Source organism: Hyperoodon ampullatus (genome assembly GCF_949752795.1).
Source record: "Hyperoodon ampullatus genome assembly, chromosome: 9".
Classification (NCBI taxonomy): Eukaryota; Metazoa; Chordata; class Mammalia; order Artiodactyla; family Ziphiidae; genus Hyperoodon; species Hyperoodon ampullatus.
Window position 1 is genome coordinate 89,341,191 of NC_136922.1, and position 23,841 is coordinate 89,365,031.

Below are 23,841 nucleotides of genomic sequence, written 5' to 3' on the forward strand. Positions count from 1 at the left end.
GCGGAGCATGGGCTCTAGGCGCACGGGCTTCAGTAGTTGTGGCACGTGGGCTTCAGTAGTTGTGGTTCGTGGGCCCTAGAGCGCAGGCTCAGTAGTTGTGGCACAAGGGCTTAGTTGCTCTGCGGCATGTGGGATCTTCCCGGACCAGGGTTCGAACCCATGTCCCCTGCATTGGCAGGCGGATTCTTAACCACTGGGCCACCAGGGAAGTGCCCGAGAGGTGTTCTTATCATAGTTTACATGTTATAGTTTGCAAGATACGTTACATCATTCAACTGATGAAGCAGTCCTACAGGGTAGTTGGGGCAGGTACTGTTGTCATTATCAGTGACAACACTGATATTGTCACTGTTAAGATTATTATATTTATGTGACTATTTAAGTGTATTATCAGATGTTTAAGTTATCCTAAAAGTTGTATGGAATTATATATGTCTATGCATCATCTAATTAAAAAATAAAACATTTACTTACAAAATGCAAAATCAAGGCACAGATTGGCAGAAGCAAGCAACCCATTAAGAGGAAAATGATTAGCATCCACTTAATTTTCTTACATAATAATGAAAAAAAGCAATGGCATAATAAAGAACTGGGCAAATAACGTGCAATTCACAGAAGAGTCTATATACATGGAAAGATTGGCATTTATCTGACAGACGTTAAGTATTCAGAATATATAAAGAATCCTTATAAATCAGTGAAGCAAGCAAGTAGAAAAATAGGCAAAAATATGAACAGGCAGTTTGCGTAAGAGGGCACCTATGCTAGTAAATATATGAAAAACTGCTTATACTCCAGTTAATCAAGTCTTATTTTTAAAACTCATTTTACAAATGTGGAAACTGAATCCTGGGAGGTTGAGTGATTGGTCCAGGTTCAACCAAGATGGTAATTGTTGGAGGCTGGCCTCATGCTGTCCTCACTCTGAATACGTAAAAGATGTACTTTGCAAGCCTTTTTTCTGTTATTCTCATCAGTCGCAGTATTTTGTAATATACAGGGAAACTAAAGTCTAATTTAGAAACAGTAATTCAACTATAACTTAGGTAGAAGGATGGGCGAAGTGTGGAGAAAAGCCAATAATTACAGTAAAATGTTGGTTTAAGCTTTTGGATTCCCATTATGTCTTTTTATTTGGCAAATTGCCTTTGGAACATTTTGACTGAGCAATTACTCCCAAGGTACACAGGCATTTCACTGTGGCTTCTTTATTCATTTTATTCACACTCCTGCTGGGATTGCTGTGAATATAACTATAATGAAATTGGACTTCCTACTCCCTTCCTTTTTGGAACCAGCATAGGTTAAGCAATAAAACTTAAAGAGATCACAAATGAAATGATTTTTTTTCTTTTGCTGCTGTTTTCTTGATGTGTGTTTTATTTCATCAAACCATGTTCTGAGACTTGATAATTATCTTAAGAATTTTGGGTCTGATATTTAAAAAATTCTCTTTACGTGCATTGGGAGCTATGAATCCTAACATAAAAGGAGATGAAGTTTCTCTTTTTGGAACTCAAATGTCTAGAATAGTGAAGATCTGATTCTCCAGAATCTTGACACCTTTTGAGTTACTTCTGTCCTCAGGACAGGACCTCCCTTGGTATTTTTTTAAAATTAATTAATTAATTAATTTTTGGCTGCATTGGGTCTTTGTTACTGCGTGTGGGCTTTCTCTAGTTGCGGCGAGCGGGGGCTACTCTTCGTTGCGGTGCATGGGCTTCTCACTGCGGTGGCTACTCTTGTGGAGCATGGGCTCTAGGCATGCGGGCTTCAGTAGTTGCAGCAGGCAGGCTCAGTAGTTGTGGCTCGTGGGCTCTAGAGCTCAGGCTCAGTAGTTGTGGCGCATGGGCTTAGTTGCTCCGCGGCATGTGGGATCTTCCTGGACCAGGGCTCAAACCCGTGTCCCCTGCATTGGCAGGCAGATTCTTAACCACTACACCACCAGGGGAAGTCCCCTCCCTTACTATTTTAAATCAACTGTTTCTGAAGTATCCTTGCATTTGCTCTTATTAAATATCTTTGACTTCTATGATTGGTCAAAAGTAGAGTTGAGGAATATATATACAAGGGAGACAAAATAGAACTAATAATTCAAATGTTTCTAAATGTAAAAATGAAGAAAGATCAGAGTTTATTTTATGAAAAATATTAATTTTAATGTATAAAATGTATTTAATAATATAGTTTATAAATATGAATAAATACTATATAACATATACACATATATAAATATATAGACCCAGAATTGCCAAAGTAAATCTGAGGAAAAAGAACAAAGCAGGAGGCGTAACCCTCTCAGACTTTAGACAAACTACAAAGCTATAGTAATCAAAACAGTATGGTATTGGGACAAAAACAGACATATGGATCAATATATAGAAACAATATATATAGTCTGCATTTGCACATGTACAGCCTATATACACATATACATACATACACACAGTAAAAGTATGAAAACAAACAGGAAAAAGATACAGAATATAAATACAGGTATACCTCAGAGGTAGTGTGGGTTTGTTTCCAGACCACCACAATGAAGTGAGCCACAGGAAGTTTTTGGTTTCTCTGTGCATGTAAAAGTTATGTTTACAGTATACTGTAGTCTATTAAGTGTGCAATAGCACTATGTCTAAAAAAACAATGTATATACATATCTTAATTAAAAAACACTTTATTGCTAAAAGATGCTAACCATCATCTTAGCCTTCAGTGAGTTGTAATCTTTTTACTGAAGTAAAACGGTGGAGGGTCTTGCCTTGGAGTTGATGGCTGCTGACTGATCATCAGTCATCATCAGGTGGTAGTTGCTGAAGGTTGGGAAGGCTGTGACAATTTCTTAAAATAAGACAGCAATGAAGTTTGTCCTATTGACTGACTCTTCCTTTCACTTGAACACTTAGAGGCCATTGTAGGGTTATTAATTGGCCTAATTTCAGTATTGTTGTGTCCCTGGGTATAGGGAGGCCTGAGGAGAGGGGAACAGCCAGTCAGTGGAGCAGTCAGAACACACACAGTATTTATTCATTCAGTTTTCCATCTTACTTGGCTGTGGTTTGTGGCATCCCAAAACAGTTACAGTAGTTACATCAGAGATCACTGATCACCATAACAAATCTAATAATAATAATGAAAAAGTTTAGACAAATTGTGAGCATTACCAAAATGTGACAGAGTGAGCACATGCTGTTGGAAAAATGGCGCTGATAGACTTGCTTGACTCAAGCTTGCTGCAAACCTTCAATTTGTAAAAAATGCAGTATCTGCAAAGCACAATAAAATGAAGCACAATAAAACAAGGTGTGCCTGTATTCTGTATTTATTAAAATATTTATAATCAATATGTATTATAAAATATGAATATTACATTATTCTTGCATCAGAGATCAATATAACCATCACCTATGTACTTCCCACTAGATTAATAAATCTTACAATTTTTCTATATTTGCTCCAGATTCTTTTTTAAAAAAATAAAACATTACATGTGTAATTGCAGCTCCCATGAATTCATGACTTCTTTCCCAATTCTTTCCTCTCCCTTCTACCCCAGAGGTTAGCTGCTATTTTGAAATTGTTCTGCATCTTTTTCCTGTATGTTTTCATACTTTTACTATGTGTATGTATGGATATGTGTACATATTTTGGGCATTTGTCAAATAGAAACAATGCACGTAGTTTATATATATTTATATTTATATATAACTTTTATGTTTATACATGCAAACTGTATTGTCCTTTGAATATCTTAAGGCTTAAGTAAATTAATTTACTTATTTACTTAATTTAAATTATATAATTGCTTAATTAACTTATAATTATATAATACAATATGTATCATTCTACTCCTGGAGTGTTTCATTCAACATTGTAGTTTTGGATTTTCTCACGTGCTGTAACTTTAGTTTATTAATTTTACTACTGTCATAGTATTTTATTATATAACTAGATCATACTTTATTCATTCTGTTATAGATAGACAAGGTATAAGTTGTTTCTTGTTTTTCATTATTGGGAACCTTACAGCAATGAAGATTCTTGTACATATTTCTCTAGGACAGAGTTTCCCAGCCCCTGGAATGGTTTATAGTATATCTAAGATAAACATTTCAGCCTTTGGAATAGCCGGTTGGGGCAGTCAGAATCCCTCAGCAAGTCCTTTCTAGCCACATGCAGCCACCTTCATATACCCTAGCTGTGCTATAGAAGTACTATTATTTTCTGTATGTGCCATGATGCCCAGGAGGTAGGGAAGCCTTGCTCTTATGGTGCATGTGTGTGTATGGATAGGAATGTTGTGCCTTTTAAAGTTTACTTGCAATTGATTTTTAAAGTAGTTATACCAATGTAGAATTCTCCAAGCAGTGCCTGAGCTTTTGTTTCTCTACTTCTTGCTGTTAAAATTGGCTTTGTTAGACTTTAATTTTTACAAATTGATTTCTGTAAATGTGACAGGTTTTGTGTTTTTAATTTTAGATTGCATTTCTCTGGTTTTCAATGGTCTAATGGTTTCTAATGGTCTCTTTTGTGAATTGTCTATTGTTAGCACAGTATTTTATTATACCATTTCTTTTCTTCCTTAAAATGTAAAAAAGCCAAGGGGATGCTAATAATTTTACTGTGAGTTGCTTGCAGGTATCTCCTAGTTATAGCTTATCTTTGTTTTTATTTGTTATACAAATGTTTTAAATTTAACTACATTAAAATAAAATATATCAGTATTTTTCTTTATAATTTGTATTTCTTCTGTCTTAAGAAATCTTTTCCTAACTATGATTTCATAAAAAAGTATTTATCTGTCTTAATATTTTACAGGTCTCTTTGGTCTCTTAAGCTGTTTGGATTTGTTTTCACTTATTTTATGAGGAACTGAATTTTTTACACATAGCCATTATTCCAGCATTTACTGGTAGTCCATCCTTCCCCCATTGACTTAAAAAAATTTTTTTAAATAGACTTTTTGTTTAAAAATAGTTTTCAATTTGTAGAAAACTTACAAAGACAGTACACAGTCCCACTGATTTTTTGCACTTCTATCATATTTCTATATATGTGGGTTTTCAGAGTCTTTGTTTCACTTGACTGTTGTCTATCTTTGCACTGAGACCATGCTGTTTTGATATTGATAGCTTTATTATTTATTTTGATGACAGGCAAGGGAAGTATTCCCATTTTCCTAGTCTTCAAAATTATCTAGGCTATTCTTGGCCATTTACTTTTTTATATATATATATTTAAAAAATATTTATTTGGCCACGTCGGGTCTTAGTTGTGGCACACGGGATGTTTGCGGCATGTGGGATCTTTTTTTAGTTATGGCATGCGGGATCTTTCTTAGTTGCAAGCTCCCTTAGTTGCGGCATGCGGGATCTAGTTCCCTGACCGGGGATTGAACCCAGGCCCACTGCATTGGGAGCATGAGTCTTAACCACTGGACCACAAGGCAAGTCCCTTTGCCCTTTACCCTTGCATATGTATGCAATTTAGAATCAGAATGTTAAGTTCTATTAAAAACTCTGTTGGGATTTTGATTGGAATTTAATTTATATAGTAATTTGAGAGAATTTATGTCTTTTGTTGTCTTCCCATCTATGAACTTCATTTAATTCTTTAGATCCATAAGTATTGTGCTCATCTTTTGTTAGATGTATTCCTAAGTACCTTATATTTTTTGTTGTTATTGAAATGGTATTTTTTTCTGTTTTGTTTGGTTATACTTCTGAAAAGTTTGAATTTTTTTTCCTGTTCATCTTTTTTTTCTAGCAATTTTGCTGAATTTTTTAAAAATTAGAAGAGTATATTTGAAAAATATATTTGTATATCTTCCTGGATTTTGTATGTAAACAGTTATAATGTCTTAGTTGAGTACAGTTTTGTCTTTATTTCTTAAAAATGTAAGTTACTTTTCCCCCCCTTCCTTTTCTCTCTGTTAATTTTTCCGTAGCAGGAAAACCTGCAGTACAAAGTTGAATAGCAGAGGCAATAGTGGGTCTTGCCTTTAATGGAAATGCCTCTAAAATGTCACCATTCAGTGTGATGTTTACTCTTCATTTTTGACCAGTTATTTACTCTTACACTGCGTAGGAAGCTATAGATGCTATTTTTTGCTTTTTTGGTACCTACTGTGCTATAGAGATATTTTAAAAAATCTCAACCATCTATTTCTTTCTTCTTTCAAATGCAGTACATGTTCCAAGCTATGATTCTTGCCTGCAGCAATTATTAGGTCTTTTGCCAAGTTGTAGTTTTCTTCTGTTATTCTTTATACATTTACTATTTGGAAACTCCTGTGATGAATAACTACCACTTCTGCATTTATTTATTCATTAATTACATCAGTAAGAATTCATGGATATTTATCTTGTTCTGTGACTTATAATCAGTTGCCATCGTTATTTTGTTGCTTAATTTGTCCCAGATTTGGCCACTGGTAGCTCATTCAGCTTGCTTCCTGTGTCCTTCCAATATGCCACCATCATTTGTTGGAGACTTCCTTACGTTCTGTTAGCTCAAGACATTTCTGGCTCACTTTTACTTTCCCTATCCTAGCCTTGGAATTAATCAGTTCTCTAATGAGCTCTGGTTTCTTTTATAAGTGAATGATACCTAGTAACCAAGATCTGTGTTCTAGTTGTAGTCATTGCTACTGATGTGTCATTACTGTAGTCCCTCTTAGATGACAGAACTAGGAAATAAATAAATAAATTCATGTTTGTGTATGTGTACATTTCTTTTTTTATTTATTTGCACAATCCTAGTATACACATAATACAATCTCAGGATTGCTAACCCATGAAAAACAACTCATGTCTCAGTGAAAATCAGATTTATTAATTTGAGTACAGTATTTGTGTACAGTTCTATTTGCTTACGGCAAGGCTTCTGGTACGTGGTCAAAATTCAGTTACTTAGGCTAGTTCTTTTCTTCCCTAATTCATTCAGTATGGTTATTTATTTGTAATACACTTAGATTCATTTCTTACTATTGATATTTGTATTTTGTTTGGTTCCCCCCAGATCCTGGTTGATTTCCATTTATTTATTTGGGGGTGGCATATGAAACATTATTATGTTCTAAGTGTCAATTATATAAACAGATATGCAGACTTGTCACCTGCCTTTCTCTTTTATCCTATTCCCAAGTCTCCTATTCCTTCTGTTCTGTTTCTACCCATCCTGTATAGTTAATCAGTCTCATTAGTTTCTGGTTTATCCTTCTTGTGTTTTTTTGCACAAAAAAGAAGATATATGTATCTTTTCTTCTACCTCTCTTTCTTCCATTAAGGATAGGATACTCTCTTAAACTTTGCTTTTCTTCACTTTATAATACATCCTGGAAATCACTCCACATTAGTTCATAAAGATTTTTTTTTACACTTGCATAGTACCCCATTGTGTTGATTTACCATAGTTCAGTTACTCTCTTATGTATGGATATGTAGGTTGTTTTCAATATTTTGCCATTACAAGCAATGATGCATGACTATGTATTTTCATATTGTTGGAGGTATTTCATTAGGGTAACTATCTAGAAGAGGGATAGCTAAGTGAAAAGATAAGCCCATATGTAGTTTTTTAAGGTATTGACAATTCTTCAGAAGAGTTGTACCAGTTTGCATTCCCACTACCAGTGTGTGAGAGTGATTGTTTTCCCCACAGCTTTGCCAACAGAATGTATGGCCATATTTTAAAATTTTTGCCAATTTGATAGGTGAAAATGGTTATCACAATATTGTGTAATTTGTATTTCTCTAAGAGTTTGAACAATTTTTCTTATATTTAAGATCCATTTTCATAATTTTTTTGTGAATTATCATTACAGTCATCCCTTGGTATCTGCAGGGGATTGGTTCCAGGACCCCATGAGGACACCAAAATCCTTGGATGATCAAGTTCCTAATATAAAATGAATTTGCATATAACCTATGTACATTCTCTCATATACTTTAAATCATTTCTAGACTATTTATAATACCTAATATATTGTAAAGGCTATGTAAATAGTTGTAGATACAGTGTAAATCCTATGTAAATAGTTGCCAGCATGCATCTAAATTCAAGTTTTGCTTTTGGGAACTTCTTGGAATTTATTTTCCCCCCAATATTTTCTATCCATGGTTGGTTGACTCTGTGGATGTGGAACTCGCAGGTAAGGAGGGCTGACTTGTTCATCTTTTATCCATTTTTAAATTTTATTTTTAATCTATTAATATACATTAATGGATTTTTAAAAAATTTCTCTATGTAGTATTGAGTTCTGTTTGCTAATATTTTATTTAGGATTTCTGCATGGATGTTCATGAGTAATAATGGCCCATGATTCAAATCATACTAGATTTTGGTTTCAGTGTAATAATTTGCTTCATAAAAGGAATTAGGACGTTTTTCTTCATCTTCAATGCTCTGGAACAATTGATGGAGCATTGGAATTATCTGGTGTTTGAAGATTTAGGAATTTCCCTGTGGAACCTTTTGGATCTGGTACTTTTTAATATTTTTCCTTTCATTCTTTAATAATTTTCGGTTTCATCAATGTAAATTGTTCTCTTTAAACATTCTGTTTCTAGTGGGATCAATTGTAATAATCTGTATTTCTCTAGGAAATTATTAATTTCATTTATTCAGTTTTATTTACATAGAGGTCTATAAAGTATTTTTTTTATGGTTTTGAAATTTTCTTTTGTTTCCTTTTTGTCATTTATCTTTTTTTTTTTTTTTTGCGGTACGCGGGCCTCTCACTGTTGTGGCCTCTCCCGTTGCAGAGCACAGGCTCCGGACGCACAGGCTCAGCAGCCATGGCTCACAGGCCTAGCCGCTCTGCGGCATGTGGGATCTTCCCAGACCGGGGCACGAACCCGTGTCCCTTGCATCGGCAGGCGGACTCTCAACCACTGCGCCACCAGGGAAGCCCTGTCATTTATCTTTAATTTGTGCTGTCACCCTTTTCTTCTTGATCAGAGTAGCTAATGTTTGTCTATTGTGTTAGTTTTTTTTTTCTCCCAAGAAATAACCAGGATTTTGATTTATTGATTAGGTCTATTGTTTCTCTGTCCTCCAACTCATTATTTTCTGCTTCTATCTTTATTCTTTCCTTCTTCGTACTTTCTTTTGATTAATTTTTTTTCCTGCACTAGAGATTGAAATCATGTATTTTAATTCTTTCATTTTTACTGATAAAAGTATTTAGTGATATGAATTGTTCTCTTGTTACTGCTTTAAATGTGTATCCCATAGACTCTTATCATTTACAAATATTTATTTCGGTTTTCATTTCCCCTTTCATCCAAGTGTTTTCAATAAAAGAATTTTAAATTTAAAGGTGAAAGGGTCTTTTGTGTTTGTTTTGTTTTTAATATTTTCTAGCTTTATAGTGTTGAATTCAGTGTTGCTTGTAATATTTCTGCTTTATAGAACTTATGACATTTTCTTTGTGACTTAATATATTATCAATTTCTTTTTTAATATCCCAGGGTACTTGAGAAGAAGATGCATTTTCTGTTATCAGATGTAGAATTTGATATATATTCATGAAATTCACCTTATTTAATTATGTTGTTTAGGTCTTCTATCTCTTCTTATTTTTAGTGTTTTTCTTCTGTTTCCATCACCTATAGTTTTTGTTTAAAAACAGTGATTTCTGTGTTTTGGAATATGAATAAATAGTCATAACTGTTGTAGTTTCGTTGTGAATTGTGCCTTTTGGCATTAGAAAATGCCTTTCATTGCTGTGATTAATGCTTTTTGACTGGCATACTGTTCATTCTATATTTTTAGCCTTTCTAAATTGGCTTTAATATGTGTACAGCATATATAGTTTGGCCTTGCTTTGTAAGCCAAATTGAAAAATTTTTTTAATAGGTGAGTTGAATCCATTGATATATATATATATATATACGTATATATATATATATGTGTATATATATACGTATATATATATATACGTATATATATATTTTTTTTTTGCGGTACACGGGCCTCTCACTGTTGTGGCCTCTCCCGTTGTGGAGCACAGGCTCTGGTCACGCAGGCTCAGCGGCCATGGCCCACGGTCCCAGCCGCTCCACGGCATGTGGGATCCTTCCGGCCCAGGGCATGAACCCGCGTCCCCTGCATCGGCAGGCAGACTCTCAACCAGTGCGCTACCAGGGAAGCCCCATTGATACATATTGATATGATTGATGTCTTCTGTCTCAGCTGTATCATAGTATTTTGTAAATATGTGTATTACATTATGTATGCTATGTTTTTTTCTCTCTGAGATGTGTGTTCTTTGCTCTTTAACTTATGTAGAATTTTTTTGTTTAGGACAGTTTTTATCCCCTGGTGGTTGTCTTTTAATGTATACCTTTAAAAAATGCTCTTAGCCTTTTTTTTTTGTTAAACCTTTACTCTCAGATTTCTCTATTTTTATTGGTTATCCTTTAATTCCCATCTATTGCCTAGATAACAAACAATAAACTCTGTTTTCCTCTTTCCTCTCTAATGCCATTTTTTTAGTTGCATACTTTAACTTTTTTGACAACATACTACTTTTGCTTAGTTGCCTTCCACACTTTTGTTTTTGTATTAAATCTACATTTAAATATTCTAAATGTTCATCATTAGACTTTTTGTTGAAGTTTCCTAGTCATTTCTAGATTGAATGAAGTTCATTACCTAAAAAACTCCTCAAGAAGTGGCCATGGGTGCAGAGTTCCTTTATTTGAAAACATTTTTTTTTTTCCCTTTCCCTGTAGCCTTGATACTTAAAGGACACCTTGGGGATATGAATTCTTTGGTTTACACTTTCAATTATTGAATTTTTTTTACTAAATGCTATTTTATTGTTGTTTTCCTTTGAGCACTTAAGGAAAATTCTGATGCCTAATTTTTTTCCCCTGTAAGTTCCTTGATTCTGTAGGCCTTAAGGATTTTTAAATCTTAGGAACGTAATAGTTTTAGTAGGATATGCCTTGGAAGTTTTGATATTTTTTTTGCTGTTAATTTTCCAAGATACCCAATGGACTATTGTTTCATTTTGTACATTAGTTATTTTTTTATTTTTCCCAAGTTTTCTTGGTTTACAATTTTAAGTGTTCTGTTGTTTGCTTTCCCTCTTTATCACTGTTATTTTTTCTTCGCCTGTCTTCCATTTCTACTACTTTCTCTTTCGTATTTTCATTTCTTCTTCTTTTTTTTTATCTCTGTCTTATCCTCTACTTTGGTTCCCTGCATTTCCTCAGTATCCTTTATAAATTATTCATTTCAGTGTATTCTGCCATAGGTACTTTGTATTTTATTCTTCATATCTGAGATAATTTTGTCTTTTCTTCCATCTCTTTCCTGAGTTTGGTAAGTTTTCTTCTCACACTTTGCTTTTGATTGTCCATGTCTGTCATAATTTTTGACTCAAGGTGGCTTTTCATATCCCCAAATTCTTGTTTGAGTATATTAATTCCACGTGGAGTATCATCTTCTAGTTTTATTGTCCTTCATGATTGTTCTATTGGATAAAATTTTCCTCTGTTGATGTGTGTTGGGTTTTTTTTTTTTTTTGGTAGTACTCTCATGAGAATGTGTTCATTGTTTTTTCTGTTTATTTTTATGATATTGGGGTGTTTTGTAGGATTCCTAGCTCATTGGCTCCCTCTTCTGTCATTATAGCAAATTCCAGATACTTTAGCTGACTTTTTGTTTTGGCAGAGGGGGAAGCTTGTTTGTTCTCTGAATTTTGACTCTCCTGTTTCTCTTTTTGCTTCTTTCTCCCTTCATCATCCAATAGCCAAAGGGCATTTATCTCTTTCTTTCTGTCTTATTTCTCTCTCAGGGGCTGTGTATTTTCAAACACTGCTCTTTCAAATTGTGTCTGCTTTTAAGTCCCTATAGTCCATGCTGTGATCTGCTTGGATACTTTTTTAGTATTTTGAAACTTAGGGTGGAATTTGTCTTTCTAAAACTTTGATGGTTTTAAATCAATCTTAGGCTCATCACAAACTCCCTTTTAATTAATCTCTTCGTCATAGTTTTTCATATTCTACCTTTGCTTATAACAAAGCCTTGTGGCAAAGCAGGGGTGGGGCAGGAGCATGAGATATTACTTCCTGGGATTAGGTGGGGTTTTTTTTCTTATTTTTATTTACAGTTATTTTGAATTTGGGGCAATTTCTGCCTTCAGGTTATCCTGAAGGCATAGTTTTTATGAGTTTTGTTTCTTCTTCTTGTTCTATGTTTGTTTTGGAGGAAATGTTGAGAAATGGGTGTCTAAGCCACCACCCTTGTCTTCAGCAACCCTGGAGTTCCTAAAGCTAGAATTTTAAAAAATACATTTTTTTACGTTTGGGAGTTTGTCTTGTTGTCATATTATCTCATTAATAGGCACAATTCTATTGACAATGTTATCTACACTTTACAGATGAAGAAATTGTGGTCCAGCAAGATTTAATAACTTGAGAGACATCACACAACTAGAAAGTGGTAGACATGATAATTAAATCTAAAGTGATGCCAAGTTCTTGTTCTTTCTACATACTATCGCCCTGGGCAATTGAACTTACAAACTCATACATTAACAACTACCACAGTCTAATACATTTTAGGGAATATTAATATAAACTGTCAATTTATTCATCTGTTCGTTGTCTGTTATCCTGTGTCCCTGTTATATTTCTAGTAGCCTCTTCTCCATTGGTTGCTACTCCTTGACCTACAAAGGTGCATCCTCCTTGCTCTAGGTGATACAATGCACATTAAGTACTGTCCCAAGGAAAATTGATTCAATAGATGTTAGTTTTGTTTGTTTTTATCCTAATAGAGTATTCCACTCTACATTCTCCCCAATCAAACATGCCGTCATTTCCCCCTTAGCCCAGTTTCACTATGGAAGGATCAGTGTACATTCATTGTGTTTTCAAAACTCACTGTAGTGTGAGGTTCCATTCCGCTGAATTGAAACTATCCCTGTGCTGAGGCTGTAAAATCTCCTAGCTCAATGTAAATGATCGCCCCACATAGCAGCTGGCAACAGCTTTTGGCAGTCTCCTTTCAGGAGTGGGGTGTAATTTAATCTGCACCTTAGGGGTGCTTAGTTGACATTTGAAGTACCTTAATCAGGAATGCATACTCTAGGGGTAGTTAGTTAACATTTGAAAGCCCCTAATCAAGATTCTATACTCCAGAGGCAACCAATGCATCGGATACTGCTCTCTCAATCTGCACCAGTGGGTGTGTTAATTAGAATAAAAGATGTTAGAGGTAATTTTTCATTGGAGAATGGAATGATATTTAAGGTAAGTAGTTGACCAAGTCCCTCCACTGGGATGTAAATGGGGGATAAGGATTTGATGAGGCCAGTAGCCTACCACTGTAGGTCTAGAGCTTGTTTGGCGCTGTGCTTACAGCCTTTGATGGAGGATTTTGTCAGCTCACCTGGCCAGTGGAGCATGTTAAGTCTCTATAACCCTACCTGGGTCAAATCCTGGTTGACTCTGCCTACTTCTCCACCCAGAGCTCATTGCACACACACTCTGGCTCGACTTGTTTGCATTTCTTGTCCACAGACATGTTATTCTCAATTTTGAGCCCACTATTTCTTAATTTATATTTTATGTATAATTGTGTTTTGGGCAGATTGGATATCTCAAGTATGAATTTACAGTGCCATTTTGATCAGAAGCATAAGAATTTTAAGTGGTAACTTTTTTTTTACATCTTTATTGGAGTATAATTGCTTTACAATGGTGTGTTAGTTTCTGCTTTATAACAAAGTGAATCAGTTATACATATACATATGTTCCTATATCTCTTCCCTCTTGCATCTCCCTCCCTCCCACCCTCCCTATCCCACCCCTCTAGGTGGTCACAAAGCACCGAGCTGATCTCCCTGTGCTATGCGGCTGCTTCCCACTAGCTATCTACCTTACATTTGGTAGTGTATATATGTCCATGCCACTCTCTCACTTTGTCACAGCTTACCCTTCCCCCTCCCCATGTCCTCAAGTCCATTCTCTAGTAGGTCTGTGTCTTTATTCCTGTCTTACCCCTAGGTTCTTCATGACATTTTTTTTTGGTCTTAAATTCCATATATATGTGTTAGCATACGGTAGAATACTGAGAGTGTTCTGAGGCCAGGCTCCCATCTGTGGGGGCAGCATTGTGAATGTGTAATTCTCTGGATATTTTGTGGTCTAATTAAGCTTGGTAATTTTTTAAAGGTTCTTTCTTATATTGAATTCTGTTCAGTAGTGGCAGACAGTTCTCCTCTTAAATAGGGGTAATGTTTTTGGACACAACATGTAAATTAAGTTCTGTAGATTGAAATCAATTATATGAACTTTACATAATTTATGTCCTGTGCATAGTGTAAGGAGTGACGTCTATAGGAGTTTATAGTAAACACTACTATTATCTCTTGTACTTTAATTGACACGAATAAATATAAATGATAAATGAAATAAAATAGCATATTTAATAAAAATTTAAGTGTATTACCAGGGCCCTTATCTTCTGCAGTTTGATGACATATGTGTATAGGCATGGCATGTGTTACTGATCTTCTTACCAAACATACTGAGAAAAGAAAGCAGCCAGGGACTAGTCCAGATTGCTTTCCATATTCACTGGGAAACAAAAAAGTAGTTTTCTTTTATAAGATACTTAGCTGCATAAATGGATTATTCACCTTGCTTATCTGTTATTAAATGGGCTTTTATAATATAGGTATACATAATTAACTATAAGCCTTGGAACTAGAGATATCCAGAGTTAAACCCTAGTTAATGGAATCAGGGAATTACAGAGCTTGAAAAGACCTTAGATAGCATCTACTTAATCCTTTCATGACTACCAAAGTGTCCTAGTTAAACCCTCCTTCCATGATTCCACATGGACATGATTTATATCCACTTAGGCGTATGTGTCTGTACAGATATATACCGATCTGTCTGCCTTATCTGTCTGATCTATCTGTTTATCTGTCTAGGAATATGCGTGTGTGTATAAAAGAAACAATTGGGACCAATAGCATTTTAGTAGAAATAATTTTAGTAGAAATAATTGGTTAAAGAACATCAGAGTCTTAACTGTCCTGTCAGTGAAAATCTTCAAAACCAAGTTGAAGAAATCGTCATTTGATAAGGTCCTCAGCAAAAATAAAAAAGAGAATTAGGAGGGACTTGCCTGGTTGTGCAGTGGTTAAGAATCTGCCTGCCAGTGCAGGGAACACAGGCTAGAGCCCTGGTCTGAGAAGATCCTACATGCCATAGAGCAACTAAGTCCATGTGCCACAACTAGTGAGCCTGCGCTCTAAAGCCTGCGTGCCACAGCTACTGAAGCCTGCGCGCCTAGAGCCTGTGCTCCGCAACAAGAGAAGCCACCACAATGAGAAGCCCATGCACTGCAACGAAGAGTAGTCCCCGCTCGCTGCAACTAGAGAAAGCCTGGGCGCAGCAAAGAAAACCCAACGCAGCGAAAATAAATAAATAAATAAACAAACTTATTAAAAAAAATAAGAGAATTGGGAAAGGAAGTAAAGTATTTATAGTTTTAAAGTGTTCTAAAACCTACATGTTGAGTACATAGTATAAGAATAGAGGTACATACAAGAGAATGATTTAGGGTTTATTAGTTTGGAAAGATGTATATTTTGTGCTAATGGTGGTGTGAAGCCTTACTGAATTTCATCTAAATTTTTTTATACAAGGTTTTTTCCTTAAAGCACCAATAATTCTATCTGACCTTACAGGCTTTTTGTGGTTATCAGACTAGTCTTCATGGTTGATTATATTCTTTTTTTTTTTTCTTGCGGTACGCGGGCCTCTCACTGTTGTGCCCTCTCCCGTTGCGGAGCACAGGCTCCAGGTGCACAGGCTCAGCGGCCATGGCTCATGGGCCCAGCCACTCCGCGGCATGTGGGATCTTCCCAGACCGGGGCATGAACCCGTGTCCCCTGCATCGGCAGGCAGACTCTCAACCACTGCGCCACTAGGGAAGCCCTCTTCTTTTTTTTTAACATCTTTATTGGAGTATAATTGCTTTACAGTGTTGTGTTAGTTTCTGCTGTATAACAGTGAATCACCTATACATATACATATATCCCAATATCCCCTCCCTCTTGGGTCTCCCTCCCACCCTCCCTATCCCACCCCTCTAGGTGGTGGTAAAGCACCTAGCTGATCACTCTGTGCTATGTGGCTGCTTTCCACTAGCTACTGCTTTTACATTTGGTAGTGTATATATGTCAGTGCCACTCTCTCAGGTCATCCCAGCTTACCTTTCCCCTTCCCCGTGTCCTCAAGTCTATTCTCTATGTCTGTGTATTTATTCCTGTCCTGCCCCTAGGTTCTTCAGAACCTTTTTTTTTTTTTGGATTCCATGTATGTGTTAGCATACGGTATTTGTTTTTCCCTTTCTAACTTACTTCACTTTGTATGACAGACTCTAGGGCCATCTACCTCACTACAAATAACTCAATTTCGTTTCTTTTTATGGCTGAGTAATATTCCATTGTATATATGTGCCACATCTTCCTTATCCATTCATTTGTTGATGGACACTTAGGTTGCTTCCATGTCCTGGCTATTGTAAATAGTGCTGCAATGAACACTGTGGTACATGACGCTTTTTGAATTATAGTTTTCTCAGGGTATGTGCCCAGTAGTGGGATTGCTGCATCGTATGGTAGCTCTATTTTTAGTTTTTAAGGAATCTCCATACTGTTCTCCATAGTGGCTGTATCAATTTTTTTTCTCACCCACAGTGTATGAGGGTTCCCTTTTCTCCACACCCTCTCCAGCATTTATAGTTTGTAGATTTTTTGATGATGGCCATTCAGTCCAGTGTGAGGTGATACCTCACTGTAGTTTTGATTTGCATTTCTCCAGGGATTAGTGATGTTGAGCATCCTTTTGTGTGTGTTGGCAATCTGTATATCTTCTTTGGAGAAATGTCTGTTTAGGTCTTCTGCCCATTTTTGGATTGGTTTCTTGTTTTTTTGATACTGAGCTGCATGAGCTGCTTGTATATTTTGGAGATTAATCCTTTGTCAGTTGCTTCATTTACAGATATTTTCTCCCATTCTGAGGGTTGTCTTTCCATCTTGTTTATGGTTTCATTTGCTGTGCAGAGGCTTTGAAGTTTCATTAGGTCCCATTTGTTTATTTTTGTTTTTATTTCCATTTCTCTAGGAGGTGGGTCAAAAAGGATCTTGCTGTGATTTATGTCCTAGACTGTTCTGCCTATATTTTCCTCTAAGAGTTTTATAGTGTCTGGTCTTACATTTAGGTCTTTAATCCATTTTGAGTTTATTTTTGTGTATGGTGTTAGGTAGTGTTCTAATTTCATTCTTTTACATGTAGCTGTCCAGTTTTTCCAGCGCCACTTATTGAAGGGGCGGTCTTTTCTCCATTGTATATTCTTGCCTTCTTTATCAAAGATAAGGTGACCATATGTGCGTGTGTTTATCTCTGGGTTTTCTATCCTGTTCCATTGATCTATATTTCTTTTTTTGTGCCAGTACCACACTGTCTTGATTACTGTAGCTTTGTAGCATAGTCTGAAGTCGGGGAGCCTCATTTCTTCAGGTCCGTTTTTCTTCCTCAAGATTGCTGTAGCTATTCCGTGTCTTTTGTGTTTCCATACAAATTGTGTAATTTTCTGTTCTAGTTCTGTGAAAAATGCCATTCGTAGTTTGATAGGGATTGCATTGAATCTGTAGATTGCTTTGGGTAGTATAGTCTTTTTCACAATGTTGATTCTTCCAATCTAGGAACATGGTATGTCTCTCTTTCTGTTTGTATTATCTTTAATTTCTTTCATCAGCGTCTTATAGTTTTCTGTATACAGGTCTGTTGTCTCCTTAGGTAGGTTTATTCCTAGGTATTTTATTCTTTTTGTTGCAATGGTAAATGGGCGTTTTACCTTAATTTCTCTTTCGTATTTGTCATTGTTAGTGTATAGGAATGCAAGAGATTTCTGTGCATTAATTTTGTATCCTGCTACTTTACCAAATCCATTGATTAGCTCCATTGGTTTTCTGGTAGCATCTTTAGGATTCTCTATGTATAGTATTATGTCATCTGTAAGCCGTGACAGTTTTACTTTTCTGATTTTGATTCCTTTTCTTTTTCTTCTGTGATTGCTGTGGCTAAAACCTCCAAAACTATGTTGAATAACAGTGGTGAGAGTGGGTAACCTTGTCTTGTTCCTGATCTTAGTGGAAATAGTTTCAGTTTTTCACCATTGAAAATGATGTTGGCTGTGGGTTTGTCATATATGGCCTTTATTATGTTGAGGTAACTTCTCTTCATGCCTACTTCTGGAGGGTTTTTATCATAAATGGGTGTTGAATTTTGTCGAAAGCTTTTTCTGCATCTATTGAGATTATCATATGGTTTTTATCCTTCAGTTTGTTAATATTTTGTGTCACATTAATTGATTTGCATATATTGAAGAATCCTTGCATTCCTGGGATAAACCCCACTTGATTATGGTGTATGATCCTTTTAATCTGCTCTTGGATTCTGTTTGCTAGTGTTTTGTGGAGGATTTTTGCATCTATGTTCATCAGTGATATTGGTCTGTAGTTTTCTTTTTTGTGATATCTTTGTCTGTTTTTGGTATCAGGGTGATGGTGGCCTCGTAGAATGAGTTTGGGAGTGTTCCTCCCTCTGCTCTGTTTTGGAAGAGTTCGAGAAGGATAGGTGTTAGCTCTTCTCTAAATGTTTGATAGAATTTGCCTATGAAGCCATCTGGTCCTGGGCTTTTGTTTGTTGGGAAATGTTTAATCACAGTTTCAATTTCAGTGCTGTGACTTGTCTGTTTATATTTTCTAATTCTTCCTGGTTCAGTCTCAGAAGGTTGTGCTTTTCTGAGAATTTGTCCATTTTTTCCAGGTTGTCCATTTTATTGGCATGAATTTGCTTGTAGCAATCTCTTGTGCTCCTTTGTATTTCTACAGTGTCAGTTGTTACTTCTCCTTTTTTATTTCTAATTCTGTTGATTTCAGTCTTCTCCCTTATTTTCTTGATGAGTCTGGCTAGTGGTTTATCAATTTTGTTTATCTTCTTAAAGAACCCAGATTTTAGTTTTACTGATCTTTGCTGACATTTCCTTCATTTCTTTTTCATTTATTTCTGATCCGATCTTTATGATTTTTTTTCCCTTCTCCTAACTTTGGGTTTCTTTTGTTCTTATTTCTCTAATTGCTTTAGGTGTAAAGTTAGGTTGTTTATTTGAGATGTTTGTTTCTTGAGGTAGAACTGTATTGCTGTAAACTTCCCTCTTAGCACTGCTTTTGCTGCATCCCATAGGTATTGGGTCATCGTGTTTTCATTGTCATTTGTTTCTAGTTATTTTTGATTTCCTCTTTGATTTCTTCAGTGATCTCTTGGTTATTTAGTAGTGTATTGCTTATCATCCATGTGTTTGTATTTTTTACAGTCTTTTTTTTTAATTGAAAGAATTTATGTCTATTTTGCATTGAACAAAACTAGGTATTATACATACTTGAATAGACAGAAAAATATGTCTTTCACAATATAAATAAATGCAATGTTCCAGTAGGAAGTAAATACAGTTCAATAAAATGGCACTGTTTTAGAAATCAATCGTAAGGAATAAACAGTGGTTAGAAGGACTTACTCCATATACTGGGATATTTTCATTCTTCCTTAAATAAGTAGATTTCAAAACACTCCAGTGGTGTTAAACAACTTGGAGTGGTTTGTGTAGTATAGTTGAGCTTGAATCTAGTAAAGAATGTATATGTTCTTTCAGGATATCACATTTTAAAAACCTTTCAAATGTGATATCCTGAAAGTGGAGTGGAGGAGAGGGGAGGATGGGGACAACTTTGTTAGCGTCCATCTTTAGGCTTGTATTCACTTTTGCTTTTGTCTATCTTAATCCAGCCATTTTTAAAATGAGAGAATTATTTTTGGGCCAGAGGTTTCCAACCTGTAGTTCTTTTGGTAGTTGTGGAAACCCCTGAAGTCATATGAGAAGTTTTGTGTATATACATGTTAGTTTGAGGGAAAGGCCCATGGTTTTCAGTAGGTGACAGAAGTCTCAGATCCCAGTCCTGCCCTCTCCCCAACTCCTGCAGGGGTTAAGAACCACTGTTAGAAGCTGTTTCTTTCATTCTGAAACCAGATGGTTTGGATGAAAGCTGTAGTCTTAACATCTGCAGAGACTTTTGACCTATACTACTACTCAGAAAACTTCCATGGTTTAGCAAGACCTGTCTTCAATAGATAATGATGTTTTGGTGGACATGTTTTTAAAGAAAAATAGAATGTTGTTCTTTTGTTTTTATGAAATACTCTTCATTACTCTTTTCCTCAGTCTTGTCTCACTTGTACATATTATTTTTCCTTTCTTTTTCTTCATCTCTCTTATTGGTTATAATTTTAACTTATTTACCTTTTCTTTTCCACATGTATGTATAATGTCTTTTTATCAAGCTACTTATCTCTAAGTAATAAATAGGAATTTTAGACTATGGTCTGGCTCTTTGGAATTCTCCTGCAGCACCAAGTATGGCATTTTATAAACAGTGAAGGTTAATAAATGTCACCAGTGTTAATAAATGACTCATTGTAGAAATGGCCGTCTGTGGAAAAATTTCTGTGGAGATTTGCTTACTTTTAATTGCTTCTCTCTTATTAATTGATGGGTATTAATATGAGGAACGTAACTGTTTTTTTTGTGTGTGATTCTTAGATAGTTACTGTGTGAGTGTAATTTAATTTCAAATTTAATTGAAAAACCTCTCTGATTCCTTTAAGGGAATGATTGCATTTTTTTAGACCCATTCTGTTTTTCGATTTGCTGATAGAATCTGTGGCTATTTATTAATTTTTTTTACAGTGAAGGAGATAAACCTTCAGGACATCAAGGAGGATTTGGAGTTGGATCCAGAGGAGAACAGCACCCTTTTTATGGGCATCCTCATCAAGGGGCTGGCCAAACTGAAGAAGATTCCAGAGACAGTTAAGGCGATCAAAGAACGCTTGGAGCGGGAACTGAAGCAAATTGTGAAGAGGTCTACAACCCAGGTGGCTGACAGTGGTTATCAGAGGGGAGAGAACCTCACGGCTGAGAACCAGCCAAGGTAGGTGGGGGTGTGGTTTGTGTGGCTTTTTTTTTTTTTTTTTGGTTGCGTTGGGTCTTCACTGCTGTGTGCAGGAGTTCTCTAGTTTAGGCGAGCAGAGGCTACTATTTGTTGCAGTGCATGGGCTTCTCATTGCGGTGGCTTCTGTTGTTGCGGAGTGTGAGATCTAGGCACGTGGGCTCAGTAGTTGCATCCAGTGGGCCCTAGAGTGCGTGGGCTTCAGTAGTTGTGGCGTGTGGGCTCAGTAGTTGTGGCATGCTGGGCTCTAGGGCACGTGGGCTTCAGTAGTTGTGGTGTGCGGGCTCAGTAGTTGTGGTGCATGGGCTTAGCTGCTCCACGGCATGTGGGATCTTCCCGGACCAGGGATGCAACCTGTGTCCCCTGAATTGACAGGTAGATTCTTAACCACTGTGCCACCAGGGAAGTCCCATGGTTTGTGTTTTTGATCATTGTATTTACTGTACCTTTTCTAGGGTGGGTGGGGTAAGTAGATATCTTAGGTTGATGTTGTTTCTTGAACTTTGTATACTATGGCCCATACAAACTCAGACTGGTGAAAACAGCTTGAAGAGGCATAGTTCAGCTGGTTTTTGAGGTAGTTGAGAAGTTTTAAAGCATGTTGCCCATACTCAAATGAAAGAATGTAGCAATTATTGAATATTTCTTAAGCACTTAACTATATTCAAGGCAACTTATGTATATTATTTAATTCTCACTATAACTTTTTGAGCTGATTACTTAGTGTCCACATTTTATAGTTAAGGAAACGGGTTCAGAGATGAAGTAATTAGCTCAAGTTCACAGAACAAGTGGCTAGCCTTCCAGCTGAATGCAAGTCCATGGTATTTCCTGTGTCCCATGCTTTCTTCTTTAATGTGTAGTGATATTTGCCAATAGGCAAGTCAGTCTCAGGAGTTCCTTTATGTACTTAAAACAACTAATAAGGTTTGGATTTCATAATTCTTGTTTCATAAGGGGAAAACTGAAATTGTCCTCTGATCCTAACTGTATCTTGACTGTGATACACTGGGAGCTCATGTCTGCCAAACCAGAGCTTAGGGCACGCTAGTGTAATGTCATCTGATGGTGGGAGAAGATATTTCAAATTGAGGCTTTCCTAGAAAATCCAAGATTCACTCTACATGGATCTTTGTTCCCTCCTTCCCTTTCTCTGTTCTATTCCCGAACCCTCCATGTACACCAGATATGGGCAAGGCAGGAATTTGTCGTTTGAAGGGAAGAGGCCAATGGGAACTACAATTTTATCTGAGAACAGAGGGCAAAGTAGGGCCTGAGTTGCTCAAATAATGTGTGTTCCTGGGAAGTGTGAGAGAGTGTGTGTTAGACAGAGTTCATAATCTTGTTGACACGTCGTGAAGGAAATTCTACTGTTTGTACTTAGGACTTAAATTTTTTTTTTTTTAAAGAAGGTAAACAAATTTAAGGAGAAATAATAATAGCTTAGTATGGAGTTCCCCACTTTAAAATTTTGAAGAAATTAATGTATTCTGTTTACGTTTTCTATATTCTTTTGTTTTTCTAAATAATAGTGATCTTAATTATACTTTAGAAGTCTTCAAAAATTAATTCCCTTGTAAACCTCATTCAGAAGTACGATTGGTGAAGAAAACATTCTCCACCCCTCTTATGCCACGGAGTATTTCAAAGCACATGTTTTGAGGAGCATGGGTTTTGGAGCTGAGCAGACCTGACTTTGAATTTCAGCTCTGTAACTGAGGAAAACAGTACCTGTCTTACAGGGTTGCTCATGTTAGATGACGTTATATGGTTAGAGCTTGGTAGAGCAGTGCCAGTAGGTACCATTACATGCATTTGTGTGTGTGTGTGTGGACACATAAGTTTAGATATTCTGGGTTCCTTTCTCAACTTTCATGTTCGTTGATCACTCACACTGTGATCCAGAGAAGCTGGGCATGGTTCTAAACCAAGCTGTGCTTTTCTTCTTTCTTTGCCTGGATTTTCGTGTAGACCTTTTGCCTCCTTACTAATGAACACTCCAGAATTCTGATTTGCTGTTTGCCCAGTTGCTGCAAGTCCCTAGATGAATACAGTGAACTTTCACAGGGAAATAGCATGACTATAGTATATACTGGAAATAAGACGAAAAGGGCACGGATCAATAACTGTTGTGTAGTTCTCATTACAGTCCCCTTAGCAGCAGTGTGTCTTTCCTAGGATTTTGACCTCTTCCATTCCTTTGGCACCTTCCAAAATTCACAAGTGGAAATTACAGCAATAGAAGTGGAAATTCAGCATACTGCCCCAGGAAATAATAAGTGTTTCTCTATGAAGAATGAGTCAGCAGGAGGGTATCTTTCCCTCTTTAAGTTTCGTTTTTTGTCAGTATTTTAAAGGCTTTTGTAGGTAGGATATATTGGACACCGGCAGTGAACAAGCTGTTTGTCTTGATTTCATGCCTATAATGTGATCCCATTTTATAAAATGTACAAATCTGAAATTTTGGGCCAAAACTCCTTATTATTAGATAAAATAGTACAGAGTAAGCAAATATTTGGAACCACTCTTTTTGAAAATCAAAGATTAAATTCTTGGGTTGGTGTTCCAAATGGCTGATAATTTGGAGCTAGTCTATAGTAGCTGTGTGCCAACAAACGCTTTAAAACTCCTCAAGAATTAATTACCTGGGAAACTTCATTCAAAAGTGATTGCATTGTTGCTTCTAGAGGTTTAGAAGTTTAGAAAGGATATTGTCAGATTATTCTTGAAGC

At 36.2% G+C, this 23,841-nt stretch overlaps 1 protein-coding gene across 1 annotated transcript in view; it reads left to right on the plus strand.

Moving 5' to 3' along the window:
- Positions 1-23,841, plus strand: part of EXOC4 (exocyst complex component 4) — a gene marked incomplete at both ends in the record, with an annotated part of 836,896 nt that overhangs the window by 77,288 nt on the left and 735,767 nt on the right. Inside the window, 1 exon segment of the mRNA XM_079711536.1 lies at positions 20,848-21,091. Within this exon segment, the coding sequence (XP_079567662.1) occupies positions 20,848-21,091 (244 nt within the window).